This window comes from Gallus gallus, chromosome Z (assembly GCF_016699485.2).
Source record: "Gallus gallus isolate bGalGal1 chromosome Z, bGalGal1.mat.broiler.GRCg7b, whole genome shotgun sequence".
Classification (NCBI taxonomy): Eukaryota; Metazoa; Chordata; class Aves; order Galliformes; family Phasianidae; genus Gallus; species Gallus gallus.
This window is the reverse complement of record NC_052572.1, coordinates 1,389,434-1,401,607: the sequence shown is the minus strand read 5'-3', so window position 1 is coordinate 1,401,607 and position 12,174 is coordinate 1,389,434. Positions and strand designations below refer to the sequence as shown.

Here is a 12,174-nt window from a genome sequence, read left to right as displayed (position 1 = left end):
CATTAAGGCAGGTGCAGCACTGGGTGCTCAGCTCTGCAGGACGCCCTGAGCTATTCTTCCAACCCCCCCGCCAAAAAGAGGACCTCATAAAGGAGCAAACATCTCCCTTGGCCACACACAGCCCCACTGCACTGCCAATGGGCATGGATCCAAAGGCAGCTCAAACCCAAACACGCTTAGCATTCATATGGCTTGGATGGAAAATAAGTGCTTGGGAAGGCATGAGAAGAGAGAAATTCCACCTAATTCCTAAAACCTAAATGATAGGATCATTAAGGTTGGAAAAGACCAGCAAGGTCATCCTATCCAACTCCAACCCATCGTTGCTCAGCAAGCAGTACAACTGTCCAGCAGCCCAAATGGGGATGTGCCATGGGGAAGTGGTTGGGACACGGGAGGACACGTCATGGGGAAGTGGCTAGAATCAATTGGGATGTGCCATGGGGAAGGACTGGGATCAATGGGGATGTGCCATGGGGAGGTGTCTAGAACCAATGGGAAATCAATGGGGATGTGCCATGGGGAAGGACTGGGATCAATGGGGACATGCCATAGGGGAGGGTCTGGGATAAATGAGATTGTGCTGTGGAGAAATGGCTAGAATCAATGGGGTGTGCCATAGGGAAGGGCTGGGATCAAAGACCCTCATGGCTCCGGGGGTGGCTGGAGGCAGGTACAAGCCATTCCCAACCAGCTGACAACATGAGCAAGACTTAGCATCGAGGAGGAATGTGGGGATTTACTCCTCAAGGCCCACCGTGTCCGCCAGGACTACAGCCCAAACACTGCAGCCACAGAGCATGTGCTCGATAAGAACCCAGCAACAGATGCCAGCGGATTTACTGTGGGCCAGGAGGCCCCGTGCAGGTCTGCAGGCTGCTGGCAGGGTCAGCTGTAAATATTCCCTCACAATCAAAGGCATTCATCGAAGGATTACATGCTGGGGACTTTGTGGTAAAGTAAATTTGCAGCTAGCAGGACCATTAATAGTCAAGCAGTATAGTGGCTCACTGGCTGCCATTGATTTTCCCCCAGTCATTTTTACTACATAGGGCTGAGGGGCTTGAATGGTGTGGCCCTAAGAAATCAGCTTAGGGGTAGGAGTGGGGGCTCCTCCGACAAAGAGAGCTCAACAACAGTGGGTGACGCCACATGTGAGCTGATTTCATAACCTGATGGAGATCAGCCTCATCCCTGCCGAGGGGTGGGAAGCGCCAGTTCCTCTAAAGCACATTCATGGGGTGTTTGAAAGGCTTGGGAGGGGAAAGGAGAAAGGAATGGCTGTGAAATAAAAGTACAAGGCTGCTCACACCCCACTGTGATACTCACAGAGCAGAAACACCCACAGCAGAAACTGAATCACATATAGGGGCAGGAAAGGACATAGGGGCAGAGTGAGATGTAGGAATAGGATGGGATATAGGGACTGGGTGGGGTATAGGGGTGAACCTGGGATGTCACCTCCCCAGGGCCTGTAGGTGTCACCATCCATGGCATAGGTCCTTGCTGCAGCTCAGGTTGGGTTGTTCTGCAGCCCTGCTTCCCCTGGCATCAGAGAAAGGAATGAGGAAAGGAGCCAAGAGGGAAGCTAACACCAATCCCATTACATCCTACTACCGCTTGAGCTGTGGTTTATAATTGAAAAAAAAAAAAAAAAAGAAAAAAAAAAAAACGCTGTTTTATAACTTGAAAAAATAATTGGAGCAATTCTTCTCTCTGCAAATCCCACTCCCTTTCACTGGGGAAAAGGAATAGAATCAGATAACCGGGCAGGAAGAATTGTGTAAGACACTCTCATGTGGAAATAAAAATTTACAGATGAGCAGTAATCACTCCTTGATGCTGAATATCTCACCTAAACCAACGAACTTTACCTCCAGCTTGAGCAAGTGAGCGCTCCTCCATCAGAGCAGACTCACAGAAGCCAAGTTACAGAATCATGGAATGGCCTGAGTTGGAAGAGACCCTTAAAGGCCACGTGGTTGGACTCCCTGCAATGAGCAGTGACACCCACAGCTCGGCGGTGCTTCTCTGCATCACTACCTACCGGAGAGGGCTGAAGTGTCCCTGTCCTCAGAGCACCATTACCCGTTTCTCCTTGGAAAACCTTCCCCGCCTTCACTTTCCTGCTGCACAACACACTCCCCGCTTTCTGCTGCGGCACCGAGGAGAAACAGGGGAAACGGGAAGAAGGAGGGAACTGCAAAGCCACGTGCGTCGGAGTGTGGCCGAGAAACAGCTGGGCAGAGTGTAAGGATCGGTAATGAGCCCTATGGATACCTACGGATTGAAACGTCGGTAACAATATAGGTAATAAAAATGTAGGTAATGAAAAGTAGGGGAAAAGCACCCCACCCAGCAGGTGAGCGGTGCTGCCCTTTGCTGCCCCCCCCCCCAGTGCCGGGGATGGACCCTCTGCGCTGCTCCGCTCACCCACCACGCCGCCTCACCCACGCCGCTTCCTGTAGGCCCCGCCCATCATCTGGCCCCGCCCCTCTCCTCCCCGCTCTCTCATTGGCTCCGCCCGTGACGCCAAGGAGGGCGTGCCCAATGAGCGGTGCGCTTGGCTCAGGCCCCGCCCCATCGGGCCATGAGCTCCGCCCCGCGGGGGATCTTAAGGCGGCGACTGCGGTGCGCCTGCGGAGCGCCATGAGCTGGGCAGTGCTGGTACTGCTGTGCGCCGGGCTGGGCGCCTGCCTCGCCGCGGGGACCACAGGTGGGTACGGGGTTGAGGGTGCAGCGGGAGGCTCCGTTGCGCTGTACCAACCCGCTGAGCCGCCGCTTCGTGCTTGCAGGTGCCCCCGGCGCGCCCCCTACCCCGCGGCTGCGAGTGAAGTTCGGGCTCCGGCGTTCGGCCGATGCCGAGGATGAGGGCTGTGCGCTGGAACTGGGCAGCGAGAGGAGCCTGGAGGAGTGCGGCTTCAACGCGACGGCCAGGACCTTCCTCATCATCCACGGGTGGACGGTGAGCGGGGGGTATCAGGGGAGCGGTGTAGGGGCTGTGATCGGGAGGTTCGGGGCAGCTGCTGAGCGCTGCAGTCTGTGAGAAGCACTGCACCGGTGCAGCCTTCACCGAACTTAAGAATACTGCAGTCGCTGAACTTAACAATTGCACCTGTTCTGCATCACTCCGTGCCTCTGCAAGGCGAGCACAGGCAGCGGAACCTGACATTTGTTCCTTGAAGTGTGACCAAATGCCCGTTGTAAAAGTGGCACTTGATGGAGGTGTGGGCTCTCCATGGCACAGGGCTGGAGCAGGGTGTTCTGTGTGGGTCATTCCAACCTAACATGTTCCATGGTTCTGTGAGCTTCGGGGACCTTTCCAGCCCCAGCAGGTCTATGGCTGGAAGGGTCCAAGAGCTGTGGAGATGTGATACTTGGGGACACGGTCAGTGGGCATGGTGGGACTGGGTGGGGGATCTTGGAGGTCTTTTCCAACCACAATGATTCTATGGCCCTCAGATCTTTTATGACCCTTCCAACATAAGCCATTATGTGATTCTATATTCTTACTTCTGTATCCACAGTTGTGCCATATGTCCCTTGCTTTCCTTCTTCCGAGAACAGAAGGCAGGCAGGCTTCATCAAGCTGCTTCTGCATTTCATGTCCCACCTGGGGCCTTACCAGCTTTGCCCTGGCACTGCAGTTTGCTAGAGAATAATTTTACAATCCATCAGAATTGCTGAGGCTCTTGAGGAAAGAGCGATAAGATGCAGGTGCCTCTCCTTCCTGTCTTTACAGGCGTGGCAGTTCATTGCAGTCCAAGTGCCAAAACCTGTTTCACCATTAGCTCAGTGCTCTGGGGTTTGCACGGGAGCATGCATTTGCTGTGAAAGTGTGAGTGTGTGATTGGGATGCTCCAGAAGCTAATGTTCAACTCTCCTTCCAGATGAGTGGCATGTTTGAGACCTGGCTGGGCAGCTTGGTCTCAGCCCTGCAGGAGAGGGAGAAGGATGCCAATGTGGTGGTGGTGGATTGGCTTTCTCTTGCCCACCAACTCTACACCGATGCAGTGAACAACACGCAGGTTGTGGGGAAGAGCATAGCGAGGCTGCTCAACTGGTTGCAGGTAATATGCTCTGCTGTCATGTTGTGTGTTTGCCAGCAAGTGAGGAAGGCACTGATGTAACCCCAAGGCCAGGTGGAGCGAGGGCTCACAGCTGAAGGACCATGCTCTTTTGCACCATGCACTGCTTACATGGGAGATGCTGCTTTGCAGGTTGCTTGCGCTAGTGAGCTCTAAGCAAAATCCAGATGGAGGTCTGCTGCCAGCTCTCCATGCAAGGCTGCTTCAGATAATTCAATACAGAGCATCCTATGTGGGTGGAAGCTGTGTGCTGTGGTGAGGACAAGCCACAAGCATCACCCACCCCATTCAGCTGGTGCTTATCTTGGTGAAAGAAAGCACCAAACATGCTTGTCTGCCCCCTCCCTCTTCTCTGTTCTTAGAACTGGACTTTGTAGCCCTGCAAATGGAGGCAAAGCCACATTTTCTGAAACACAGGGACAAATTATTAAGTGTTTTCTTCTTCCCCTTGCAGGAGATCCCTCTCTTTAAGCTGGAGAATGTCCATCTTATTGGGTACAGCCTGGGTGCTCATGTTGCTGGCTTTGCTGGTAACCATGTCCATGGGACAATAGGCAGAATCACAGGTGAGTGGCTCTTAAAGCAGTCTCTTATGACTTACTCCACAGTAGTGAGCTTCCCCAGAGAGCCTCATTCCCTGTACTATTGCAATGCTTTGAGCTTGCGGAGTCAGAAATGATAAGTTCCCTATGTGGGGCAGCTGTGGCTCTTCCAATGAGAGAGCATCTTCACTTTGAACTGCAGATAAGAGCTGGAGAATCAAAGAAAAAATCTGAGGACTTGATCTTGAATATATTTGAAATTACATGCGAGTTCACCAGAAGTCCAGCTCACACCCCTGCTGTCCAAATCACTGTCCAAATAGCAGTAAATATCTGTACTGGTAAAACTGCCAAAGTTGGGGAACAGCTCAGGTGCACAACTTCAGGTTGAGAGTGAGCAAGTGTTGTCCCCATGGTCATCCCCATGGTCTCACTAATGCAACAACTGTGCAGCACCTGGGTTAGGAGGGCTCGCAGCAGCAGGTTCTTTCCAGTTTTGTAGGAAATAACCCATTCTGTATTAAACACCCCAGTTCCTTACCTAGACTCTTGTGCTGTCTCCAACCCAGGCTTGGACCCTGCTGGCCCTATGTTTGAAGGAGTAGACCCCAGCAGGCGCCTTTCGCCTGATGATGCTGCCTTTGTGGACGTCCTTCACACCTACACGAGGGAAACACTGGGTGTCAGCATTGGGATCCAGATGCCTGTGGGCCATGTTGATATCTATCCCAATGGAGGGGACTTCCAGCCTGGCTGCGGACTGAGCGATGTCCTGGGAGCCATTGCCTATGGCAGTAAGTTTGCAGCTTCTATTGCTGCTGATCTGGGTATGCTCCTTGGGTTGATATGCAAGAGCAGAGAAAACCATTTTCTCTTTCTGAACTGTATCTGTGCTCTTGGAGTTAATTGCTAGGAACTAGACCTGCTTGTAGATCTGAAGTAGCATGTTGTCCCTCTAACACCTGGTCATAACCTAAGGCTGTCCTGTGTTGGCTCTCTTTATGGAGGAGATCAAGTGACCCACCCTCTCCAAACATTTTGCACTAACCTCTTGATTTGCTTCTGTTTGGGGAAAAAAACACCAATTTTTGTCCAAACTGTCCCATGCTGGGCTGCAAAACACTGCTGCTCGCTGTTTTAAAACCTACTGGGGTGACAAATACTCAAACCAAATGTATCCCTTGCAACTCTGCTCCTCTAGCAATTGGTGAAGTTGTTAAGTGTGAGCACGAGCGGTCTGTGCACCTGTTTGTGGACTCCCTCGTGAACCAGGATAAACAAAGCTTCGCGTTTCAATGTACTGATTCCAGTCGCTTCAAGAAGGGCATCTGCCTGAGCTGCCGCAAGAACCGCTGCAGCGGCATTGGCTACAACGCCAGGAGGACACGGCACAAAAGGAACAGCAAGATGTACCTAAAAACAAGAGCTGACATGCCATTCAAAGGTATGCCTCTTGAAAGAATGTGATCTGATTTCTAGGGGTGGGTTTGAGGTGCCCCTCAAATTCAGCAGCGGGGAAGATCTAGAGGTAGGTGAGGAGCATCACCTCCATGGAGGGCAGCAGTAAGAAGTGTGGGTGCTGCATCCCTGGAGGTGCCCAAGGCCATAGGAAGGGCAGACTGGGCTGGTGGGAGGAATGGCCAGCCCATAGCAGGAGCTGGGACTAGATGGGCTTTAAGGTTCCTTCCAACCCAACCCTTGTATAGTTCTACAGTCCTATGGTCTTCAAGGTCCCTTCCAACCCAAGCCATAATGTAATTTGGTTTGATGTTTGTGGGTTTTTGTTTTTTTTTTTTGCTGTTAATATATGCTCTCTTTGTTTCTCTCCAGTCTACCACTATCAGATGAAGATGCATGTCTTCAGCTACAATAACGCGGGGGAGGCTGACCCAACCTTCTCTGTCACTCTCCATGGCACCAACAGAGACTCCGAACCCCTCTCTTTGGAAGTGTAAGTAAGCTGCCTGCTGTGCTCACCTAGACAGCAAGGTCACTGGGACTAGGCAAGGTGGCATTATTCTTTTTCCTCTGATAACACCAGCCGTACAACTGAGTCTAGCAGACCTACTTGATCACCATTCAGAATTTCATCCAGTAACTTAATTACATCAAGTTGCTTAGAAAGTAATTTGTGTCCAGTGCTCTACATGTTGGTCTTCATGGCTCATGAATGCTCTGTTTTCGCTTAATGCCACTGGGCAGTCTGCAGGCCCTTGTACCTCTGGAGGTGCTATTGACCTCCTTTGGCCTCTCCAGGAGGAGGCTGGGTGTGACGTTCACCCTTAAGCCATGGAAAGGTGGCTGAGCTAAATCCATGATGAGTTGATTGAATCAACTATCCCAGATCACTTTCTTGAGTACAATCCGTAATTAACTGGTGGCAACTCACTGTGGAGCACTTGGTAAGCTACAAAGGCTCTACTTAAATGAGTATGTGGCAGGCTTCCATGAGGAAACACTGAGTCTCTGCTTGTCTTCCAGGCTTGAGCAAATTGGCCTTAATGCTACCAACACCTTCCTGGTCTATACTGAAGAGGACATGGGTGAACTTCTAAAAATAAAGCTCACCTGGGACGGAGCATCTCAGTCGTGGTACGATCTGTGGAAGGAGCTAAGGAGCTACTGGTACCGACCTGCCAAGTCCTCCCAGGAGCTGCACATCCGACGGATACGTGTGAAATCTGGGGAGACGCAGCAGAGGTAATGGTGGTGTTGGACAGCGCCTGAGCTGACCCAGCCAAAGGAAGCAACATTCAGAATCCAGCAAGGAAAGGGGGAAGGGTGTGAATTTAGCTGGTGGCCTAAATGGTCCCATCTTCAGTGTTAGCACCTCCTGCATCTTCATGGTGTAGGAGCAGGTTGCTTGCAGCATGAGGCTACAAACCAAACGTGAAGCGGAACCAGTCACTGCAGATCAGATCTGAGGTTCTTCATCTTTGTTTAGATGCTGGAACAGTCCTGCCTCCCCCTGGGGACTGAATCAGCCTACTTTAAGGTAGTTTAAATGATACTTGATGGATTAAAGTACTGACAGTGCCAAGAACACATACCCGAAGCGTAGGCAGGGCTCTTTATTACATGATAACATGCTGATCTGGCATAAGCTTGTGTAAAACTGCAGCTGGTAACGTGGTAGCACCAATTTAGGCACTATATTGCTCCTTCTGAGATCTCTGGAACTGTACAATTACATGGAGGTGTATGCCAGATTGGTAGCAGAGTACACCCAAATCCTGTCTTCTTGCTCTGAAGATAATCCGGATTTGTCAAAAGCTGACAGTTTTTTTCACATTACTCAGCTTTAAATAAGCTTCTCTTGCCATCTGCAAGGTGTTCTGCATCCTGCTTTCTGGAACCATTGAAACAGAGCAGTGGTAGAGAAAAAGATCCACAAGTGCAATTTTACGGTAGGATAGAAAGCACTGCCTCAGCCATTTGGCAAAGTAATGATGTACCAAGATGCTCCACAGAGGATATCAAACCAAACAGCTTGTCCTAGAATGAGCTGTAATCCATATTACCTCTTGTTTGCTAAACTTTAGACAGCAAGTCCCTTCATTAACTCCCAGTTCTTCCTCCCAGGTTTGCTTTCTGCGTGGAGGACTCCCAGCTGACCAGCATATCTCCTGGCAAAGAGCTCTGGTTTGTGAAGTGCACAGATGTATGGAAAAGAAGGTAGGGGAGTCAGCTGGGGGAAATCCTGTGTGCTGCGTGTGGGCACTTAGGATGAGTCCAGGATCCTTGCAGTAGTGGAAGGCTGATTAGATGCTGCTATTAAAGACTGCTGCCCTATAAAGCAGAGGAACACTGGGGGTGGACAACATAACCTCAAAGATCACCTCAGCCTGAGCTGCAGAGAAATCTCTTGGTTAAATCTGGTCTCAGTGCTCAGAGGCACAGCTGAGGGTTACTGTGGTGTTACAGCACTGACTCTCACCACTTCTGTTGAGGCACTGGCACAGGCTGCCTAGAGATGTGGTTGATGCCCCAAGCCTGGAGACTTTCAAGGCCAGGCTGGATCAGACCCTGGGCAACCTGATCTACCTGTGGTGTCCCTGTGCGCTGCAGAGGAGTTGGACAACACGACCTTCAGAGGTCCCTTCCAACCCTATAGATTCTATGGCTCTATTCTATGATTCATCTCCATCTCCCCTGGCTCAGCAGTGGCAGCTCACCCATTGCAGGGCATGCCTGTCCTGCCTTGACCCCTGGGGACATCCCACACACCAGGATCTGTCCTCAGAGCATGACTGCTGGCAATCGTGGTCGCAGCAGTGACAGCCCGATTGCTTCAGGCTGCCTTGAACCATGCTTTGAATCAATCCATGTCCATTTAACCAAATGACAGCTTCCTGGAGACAAAGCCCAGCCTCTCAAATTTCATTTTGTAAACTTAATACTTTGTTATTTCTCATCTGGAGACCTTGTACTTGTTAGGGCTAGCAGAGCCCTTTGCACAACCTCCTTGGTTGAAATCTGCTGATAAATGCTTGCTGGTGCTGGCCCAGGTCTGGCAGAAGCTAGCAGGCTGCTACACACAGTAGCAAACAATTCTGTGAATGAAACCCCTGTGCTCTGAAAACCTTGTTGCTCTGCCACATGATCAAGTAAGTGCTCCTGCAACAAGGCCGTTTTGATGTGCTTCTCAATAACCCCATAAAAGAAGTGCTGGCAGATGTCTTCCTGCTTTTGTTGGTGGAGAACAGCTTTTGCGTGAGGTGGAGGAGCAGCTCTGATCTCCAGAGCACGATGGTTTCCAGGAAATGGTCTTTCCTCCCAGAAACTGAGCAACGGCTTGCTCTTCAGCTCTCCGTTCCTGCCAACTCACTGGGAGATGACGGCTCCCTGCTTGAAATTTCAGTCTGTAAACATCATCAAGTGGATCTGAACAGGCAGAGCCTAAAGACAAGACTGCAATTTCTTTGCAGCCCGTTCATTGTGTGTAATGCCTGCTTCAGGTTCCCACTGAACGGCTGCTGGGGAGGTAGTTGAGTTTTTTCCTTTTTTTTTTCTTTTTTGGACAGGGCATGGTGGTGGTGGGTTGACAGGTCGGCCTTAATGATTGTATGAAAATACCAACCTGTACTGTGTGACATACTTCCCATGGTCCCAGAGATTCTTAGGAGTTCTTTGATATTCCCTTTTACCTCTGCATTTAATGGGGTACTTTTCCCTCTCTGCTTTTCCCCAGATCTGTCTCAAACACACTCTGAGGATTTCCCTGGAACCCACAACAGAGCAAGCTGGATGCATGAAGACCATGACAGTGGGAAGATGCTCTGGCAAAAAAAAAGTTGGTAGCACTTAAAGCAAATAGCTTTGCAGGACAAAATACTTTGGATCAGATGCAAGAAACTGAGGAGCAGCTGATGGACTGTGGTCCTGGATCCAGAATAACTACAACTCCTTCCCCTGGCAGTCTGGGGGATGCATTTAGCCTTGCCCTGACTTTCCTGCTCCCATTAACCATGACTACAGAGGAGACCTCTGGAGCTCCATACCTCAGCAATGATGCCCTGGTCTGCCACCAGTGGAGCTGAGAAGAGAACCATATGAACTGCTGGGAACAGTGATGTCAGGAACCAGTTGGCACCTCCTGTAGGAGCACTACGGGCTGGAGAAGGTGAGACCAGCACACACTCTGTGTGGGATTTTGTAGGGAGGAGTGGGGATAAGCACCATGCCACTTACATTCAGGTTGTCCTCTGCTTGCCTTAAACCTGCTCTGTGCCTGGCTGATGCTGAGATCTGTGCATCACTGTGTGCCAAGCAGCACTCCATCCTTCCTGTCCCTATGGCACAACACAGAAGGTGGCAGCTGCTCCGTTCTCCTCAGTCCCTCAGTGCTCTGTTCCTCAGTCCTCAATCCTTGCTCACCAGTCCATGTTAATTAATCTTTGTGAGAGACAAATGGCGGCTGCCCAGCACGGGAGGAAGGTAACGAACTGTACTGTTCCAGGAGAGCTTTGCACTTGTCCTTGTAACTACTGAGAATGTTTGCCTCTGCTGCAGTGCTGCTGTAGTACCAGTGCATAATAAGATCTTATTTCCATGTGAAGCATTAAACTGAGCCAACAGCCCATCTTCATTGCCACCACACCTTGCTTGGATTGCTGGTGCCAGATGAACGTGGCTTTGCTCTGAGCTTGGCACTCTACAGCTGTCCCACGTGCTGCAGCAGAGTGGGTTGTATCAGAGGTAAAACTTGTTAGTTTTCTACTTTTTGGGAGGATACTTGGTGTAACAACTCTGAACTTTTGGCACGCAGCGAGGCAACCTCAGAAAGTGGTGCTGCCACGTGGTGCACTGAGTTCTGAAGATGGAGTGCATCCTTTGAGGTTCTGAGTTTGTGTGGAGCTTCAGTCCGACCAAAGCACATTTGGGGATCTTTTTTATTTCATGGTTTTGTGCAAAGGCTTTAATGATTGAAGCCTTTGGTAAGTAGCCGAGACTTGTTACCCTGCCGTACTTGGAGTGGTTTCAAAGCTCTGTTTGTATATTCTGGTTTTTGTATGACTTTAAACATTATTTATTTCTCGTGCTGTACATATGTAAAGTTTTAAAGAGTTTTGGTTTTGAGTTCCAGTTTTTATAAGCCTTGAGATGAAAATAAAGAGCTCTGTATGAATCAGTGAAGTCTCATTATTAACCTACTGTGGGCCCTTCCAGAGCAGCAGTACGTGAACACTGGTTTCCTCAGTCTCTCTACCATCTGCCACACCACCCAGCTTAAGGAAATCTCTCATGGTGCTCTGCCCAGCCCTGACTGAAGCTGGTGGCACAGCTCCAGCAGCAAGACTCTGCAAATTAAATAAATACCCCTAAGCTGTTGGGAGATTTACATGAAATTATTTGGTTAACCTTTTCCTATGAAAACTAAAGCAGCCATTGACTGCAAGAATGAGGAGCTTAGGACGAGAGGTGATGGCCTCAAACTGCACTGGGGAGGTTCAGGCTGGCTATTAGGAGACACTTCTTTTTGGGAAGAGTGGTGAGGCAGTGGCAGAGGCTGTCTAGGGATGTGGTGGGGTCACCATCCCTGGAGGTGTTCAAGACCATGGGGATGTGGCACATGGGGACATGGGCAGTGGACATCGGTTGGGCCCGGCAATCTTGGAGGTCTTTTCCAACCTGAGTGCTTCTATGGATCTACTCCTCCTGCTCTGCATTTCAGGGCTAACACTACACAGCCCAGCAAGAACCGACATCCATTCCTGCACATCTCTCCCAGTTCAGAGTTTCAATGTATGCCATTTAAATCTGAGATGGGTGCGGGGGGCTGTGGGCCAAGCTGTGTGCTTGTGTAGTATCCCCTTCCCCCAGTGCTTTTAGGACTCTCCTCCATTCAGCCCTGCAGCTGGGTTCCCCCAAAGGTCAGGTCTCCAGAGCAATGATGCACTTGGCCCCAGGAATGCTTTACAGCCCCACCAGCACTGCCCCAAACCGTACCCTAATTGCACCAGGTACTCTCCGAGCATCGCTTCTTTTTAAGGTAAACAGAAAGCAAAGCGCATTCAAAAACTGCACAGTGCTTCTGCCCCATT

At 50.4% G+C, this 12,174-nt stretch overlaps 1 protein-coding gene across 1 annotated transcript; it reads left to right on the top strand.

Annotated features, from left to right (window-relative positions):
• The first annotated feature begins 2,641 nt into the window (after positions 1 to 2,641).
• Positions 2,642 to 11,261, top strand: LIPG (lipase G, endothelial type). Its single transcript, XM_424455.8, has 10 exons — positions 2,642 to 2,716; positions 2,796 to 2,965; positions 3,891 to 4,070; positions 4,543 to 4,654; positions 5,200 to 5,424; positions 5,832 to 6,074; positions 6,461 to 6,581; positions 7,112 to 7,330; positions 8,213 to 8,305; positions 9,822 to 11,261. The coding sequence occupies exons 1-10, from the start codon at positions 2,650 to 2,652 to the stop codon at positions 9,841 to 9,843; spliced, it is 1,452 nt and encodes a 483-aa protein (XP_424455.7). The 5' UTR covers positions 2,642 to 2,649; the 3' UTR covers positions 9,844 to 11,261.
• The last annotated feature ends 913 nt before the right edge of the window (positions 11,262 to 12,174 follow it).

Excerpts from the sequence above, each read along its gene's own strand:
- LIPG (XM_424455.8), top strand. The coding sequence starts at position 2,650 with ATGAGCTGGGCAGTGCTGGTACTGCTGTGCGCCGGGCTGGGCGCCTGC. Across the intron at positions 5,425-5,831 it reads GGGAGCCATTGCCTATGGCA|CAATTGGTGAAGTTGTTAAG; the intron begins GTAAGTTTGCAG and ends CTGCTCCTCTAG. Across the intron at positions 7,331-8,212 it reads TCTGGGGAGACGCAGCAGAG|GTTTGCTTTCTGCGTGGAGG; the intron begins GTAATGGTGGTG and ends TCTTCCTCCCAG.